At 42.2% G+C, this 5,467-nt stretch overlaps 1 protein-coding gene across 2 annotated transcripts in view; it reads right to left on the reverse strand.

The window, feature by feature from the left end:
• The window catches only part of alk (ALK receptor tyrosine kinase), a gene marked incomplete in the record, with an annotated part of 583,514 nt that overhangs the window by 4,603 nt on the left and 573,444 nt on the right, over window positions 1–5,467 (reverse strand). For both annotated transcript variants that reach the window (XM_024267526.2, XM_024267517.2), the window contains 4 exon segments: window positions 1–943; window positions 1,062–1,152; window positions 3,647–3,781; window positions 4,058–4,159. In XM_024267526.2, coding sequence (XP_024123294.1) covers window positions 1–943; window positions 1,062–1,152; window positions 3,647–3,781; window positions 4,058–4,159 — 1,271 coding nt within the window.

Raw genomic sequence — 5,467 nt, forward strand, 5'->3', positions numbered from 1 at the left:
ACATGGGAGGGGGACCGGAGGAGCCCCTTTGGTGGGCTGCTGAGGGGGGCATGGGTGTGCTGGGGGGGTTGCTGTTGGCGTGGGCGGCCTCCATCGGCAGAGCGTGCTCCTGGTAGCCGTATCCGATGTTCCCACACGGGAACCGTCTCAGTCTGTAGAGGGGAACCGGAGCCAGAGCAGCTGAGTCTAGAAGCAGAGGTGACTGTGCGGCAGGTGGAGGGGGTGGGGGTAAGAGCGGCCGGTGGAGAGCCTGCTGCTGCTGCTGCTGATGGTGCAGCAGCTGCATCTGATGCTGAAACTGCTTGTGCTGGTGCTGCAGACCGAGCGCCCCCGCCACTTCAGACACTGTCCGGCTCACGTGCTCCTGCCCCTCGCCGGGCACCCTACCGCTGCTCCCTCCGGCCCCTCCCACCCCCGTCTGCCTCTGCTGCTGCTGCTGCTTCATCTGCTGCTGCAGGAACCAGGAGCCGTAGGTGGGGTTCCAGAGGCTGGTGTTCTTCCCGTTGGGGCCCTCCTTCTCCTGGGGGTGGCCCTGCATGAAGGCAAGGTTGATGTGCCCCCCGTCTGGGTTTGGCTGGGTGGCGACGTGAAGTCCCTTGGCAGTGAGCGCGGAGGGGGCAACGGAGGTGACGGTGTTGGTGGTCGTCATGGCAACGGAGGTCTGCGTGTGGGGCTGCTGGTGCTGGTGGGGGCAGGGTTGGGGCAGAGAGGACATCTGTGCTTTGACCTCCGACGCGACGCTCGCCGTCGCGTGGTGCTCCACTCCCCTCCTCTCCTCTGATGGGTACGCAGGGGGAGGTGGGGGAGCCTCCCCCGCGGGCACCTGGGCGTTTACCAGCACCGCCGGCGCTGAGGCGTCGTCCTGGCGCATGGCGACCCGCTCTTCCTCCTCAGGCAGCGGTCCGTACTCAACAGGAAGAGGCGTGTTCACCACGTCGGGATCCTGAGGGTTCAAACGCACAAAAATCATGATTTTTACCATTTTTGGGGGGAAGTTTAAGTACAAATATGAAATATATTTGGAAATATTTAAATGTAAAAACAGATTCCTTCATGTTTACCTGAAGACAGTAGTCCAGCCTCTCCAGGATGGATGAGAAGTTGGGTCTGTCTTCAGGCTGGTGCTGCCAGCTCTGAGTCATGATACGATACCTGAGGATGCAAACATGAGCAGATGCTTCAATAACAGTAATCAAATATGTTTGAAAATAAGTTTGTCTTCATCTTCTGTTTTTATCGTTTTAGATCAGGGGCGGGGCTAGAACATTTCATACAAAGTCGAGAGGGGGCAGAAAACTTTGGAAGGGTGGCAAATAGTAACAGCAGAGTATTATAAATACATATTTATAATAAAAGTTTTGTTTTTTAAAGTAAGAATTTATTTTGCCAAACCATGTAAACAGTGTGGAATTTGGCGAAGGTCAGGGTCCTGACAGCCCAGAAAGGCAGGAATACTGATTACAGGGGCGTAGCAAATAATTCTAGGGGCTCAAGACTATATTTAAAAACACTGTTTTTGTTATTTTTGCTGTGCTAAATGAAGCTTGTATTGATGATTTCTTAATCTTTATCAATCATGATGTCCTGAAAATTGGGGGGCAAATCATTTTGCAGGGGCCCCCTGTAGCTCCGCCCCTGTTTCAGGTACGCACTTTGTGTACTGCCATAAAAAACTAAAGTATTTCCTTTGTTGTCAAAGGAAGAACATATTACTTTTATAGTGGGAATAAACAAAGTAAACAACAAAAGTTGCATTACCTTCAATAATGTTAGTGCGAATGCTTTTTGCTGAATGTAGGTTACTTTAATTGCTGAATAATGTCCTTAACATGCTGAGTGTTTTTATACCAATATTACATAGGTTTCAAAGTGCACAAAAAATCTGCAGAATTTTTTGGAAAAAAAGAAAGCAATAATTGCGTAAAAAGGTATGAACACCAAAAGTACAAGTATGAATGTCCTGAATGTGCTGAGCGTTTTGATACCAAACATGCATTATTTGCAGAAAGTGGTCAAAAAATGTGAAGAATTTCTTGACAAAATGTCAAAAACTATAAAATGCATGAATACAAAAACTGCAAGCATGAATGTCCTGAACGTGCTGAAAATGTATTAATAGGATTGTATAATTTTCAAAAGTACACAAGTTCCTGAATAATTTAAAGAATTTCCCATTAATTTTCAATGGGGTAAAAGTTCACATAAATTGTGTAAAACCTTAAAACCACAAAATATATGAGTTCCAAAAATACAATCACCCTCCTACTGAACGTTTAGATACCAAGAGTGCAAAAGTTGCTGAAAGTATGATGGAGTTTTGTTTGTTGTGGGTATGCTTACTAAGCTTTCACACAACAAACAAATAGCTAATCATTACTTTTTAATAAACTGATGAATCGAGTTTTTTTAATCAAACTATTGATGAGTCTATAAGGTAAACAGAAAGCTGTTGAAGTCTTGAGAAACAAGTTATTAACTTCCTAATGATGATGATGATTGAGGACATATACTTTAAAATCAAAGATAAGTAAAAAATAAATATTTAAAAAGGGAGTGAGAAGAAGCAAAAGTCCTATAATTTCTAGCCCCATGCCCAAAGTCAAATTTATTACTAAACCCAGTGCAGCCATTATGTATTATAGTCCAGTTCCCTCTCTAATGAGTACATTTTCTGTTTCAGATTCCCATATTCACACATGATAAAGACTCACATAGAAACAAACCCCTGACATATGGTCAGTTTGTGTTTTGAAGATGAGTCAACCCAAAGTGTGGAACAGGAACAGCTTAAAATCTGTATAAATATTTGATTTGTGACACAACCTAACCTGAACTAACACATAAAAGAGGAAAAAAGGTTGACAGGAAGACACATTTACAGTAAAAAGAACATACACCTGAAAGGCTTCAACTGATGATAAACACTTCTTGTTTAAAAGTCTTTTCATCAATAATTTCGATTTTAAAAAGGGCTAAAAATATCCTGTATTTTATTTACTTGTTCTGCATGAGACTGAGGCTAAAATGCTGCACCTTCTATATTGTATATTTCATAAAAACTCCTTTTAAGCATAAAAAAGTGTCAGAAACTGAAGGCAGCAGTTGATAAGACACCCGCCAGACCCATTGACTGTACATGAGAGCTGGAGTGAGGGAGTGTGATGTCACTACAAAAAATTGATTAAATGAAGTCAGTTCAGTCGTCATTTTTCCATCATGTTGGATGCAGACAACGTCAGTAAGCAGTGATTGGTCCGATCTGATTCAACTTGTTTATGGCGGCTACGTCGGCCAATCAGGATCAAGCTTGGTGGGACTTGAAACCGGGCTTCACTAAATCTGGCTATCAAACGTTTCAAACACTGGATGTGTTGGCCAGTAAAATTCTTCTGACTAGTCAGTTTATAACTTAAATAAACTGAACTACAGAAAAAAACTCATAAAATAAAGTTAGGATTAGCAAGAAGATGTTAGCAAAAATGGTTATATAGAACGACTGAGTAGAAGTCTATGGGATTTTGGCTTCTTGGAGCCAGCAGATACTTCCTGTTTGGAGCATGATGGGGGAGGGGTCCCTCAGTCCAGTTCTTATATACTGACAGTCATTTATTTTGCCCTCAGCACCCATGCAAATATCTGGACTTACACCGGGCCGGGGCAGTTCTTCGGGGGGTCCATCCTCCCTCCGTTGGTGACAAACTCCAGCACCTCCTGGTTACTGCGACTGGGATACGGCATGTAGCCCAGCGAGAAGATCTCCCACAGCAGCACCCCAAACGACCTTTAGATAGAGAGATTGGAGTTGTTAAAAGCAGAAAAAGATTAAGTGGGTAAAACGTGGGGCAAATGAAGTCATAAATTATGGGCATCATCAAACGTGAAAGCACAGGACGAGACTCAGACGTGGAGTTTAAAAAAAGGAAGGATCAAAGGGGGTTGAAGGACGGAGGAAGGTGGGAACGCAGACGAGCAGTCGTCGGAATGAGAAATATCGGAGGTGAAGCGGCTGCTTCCTCTGGAATTAGATCAGGGCAGGAAACATGTGCGGGACGCTCACCATGTGTCTGTTTTGGAGGTGAAGATGCCCTCCATGAAGGCTTCAGGTGGCATCCACTTCACCGGCAGCATGGCGCGCCCACCCTTCCTGTAATAGCTGGCCCTGTGCACACAAAAGCACCACACAAGGGAATAATGCAGCCAGGGTTTGGATTTATCGACAAATAATGTATCATACGAAGTACAAATCCATCAACAGATTATTGGATTTGCTGAGAGATTAAAAGACAAAAACAAAACACCTACAAATAAAATATATTAAAGTTTCAAAGCTTCAAATGTTTTATGTTTTTTGTTAGTACAGGATTCAAAACTTTTCACATATAGCCTACAATCATTTATTTCTGAAAAACTTTACACATCGTGTTTTGTTAACATATTTACATGTAATATTTAGCCAAAATTACAAGTAAATTAACTCTATAATGTGCTTTGTGTTAAATTTCCCATAAATACAACATCCATAAAACAATGTGTTCAAAGAATAATTACTAATCTTTACAAGTTAAATCTTTCAAAAATGTCTGTGCAAAACCAAAAATGAGGTACTCATATTTTAATATTTTAGATTTGGTTAAGTATATATTGTAATACATCGGTATATTTTTATAAAAACGGTACAAATATATATAGATAGATAGATAACATTTATTTTCCTGTAATTTCAATAGTCTTTGTTTTTCTTTTTTTAATTTCCAAAACAAATTAACAAATACATGAACTTGGGTACTTATAGAATTATATAATTTCACATTGATAGCAGTAAAAGAAAGTTTGGTACCATTATGTATCTGGACACAGCTATTAATAATTCTAGAGGATTCATACAACACCTGAATGATAATATGAATTTAATCAATTTAGGCCAAATTACGTAGAACTTTTCATTTTTTTGCTGGCAGCCTAAAACTGCAGAAGCCTTTTATCTGTCCTCTGCTCCAGGATTATGACATAGCTAATGACTAAATCAAAGCGTATCACACTCAATTTAGTGGTCTGTGAATATTTTTACAATTCTGAATTAGCCTTGGATATTTCCAAAACACCAAAGAGAACCTGGCTGCAGACAACAAGATGGCGCCCAATCATTAGGCGTGTTTGAGATGACCGGCGCTGCGCAGATCGCCTGGATTGCAGTGCATGTTGGTTAGTTTCTTGCACTGACGTCAAATGTGCGCTCCTTGATCTCGTACAGTCTCGTCGTTCACCTTCATCTCAGGCGCCTTTCTCCGCCCCCTCCTGCAGCAGCTAAGTCTCGCCGACGATGCAGGCGAGGCGCCTGGGGATCTCAAACACGCCTAGTGTTAGCAAGAAGTTCAACCCCTCCCCCTTTTCCTTAAAAAATGGTTAGTCCTTAAACTATGTTGGTAAGATTTAAACCTTTAAAACCAGTGATGTCTGTGTCAAAAAC

This window comes from Oryzias melastigma, linkage group LG22 (genome assembly GCF_002922805.2).
Source record: "Oryzias melastigma strain HK-1 linkage group LG22, ASM292280v2, whole genome shotgun sequence".
NCBI lineage: Eukaryota > Metazoa > Chordata > Actinopteri > Beloniformes > Adrianichthyidae > Oryzias > Oryzias melastigma.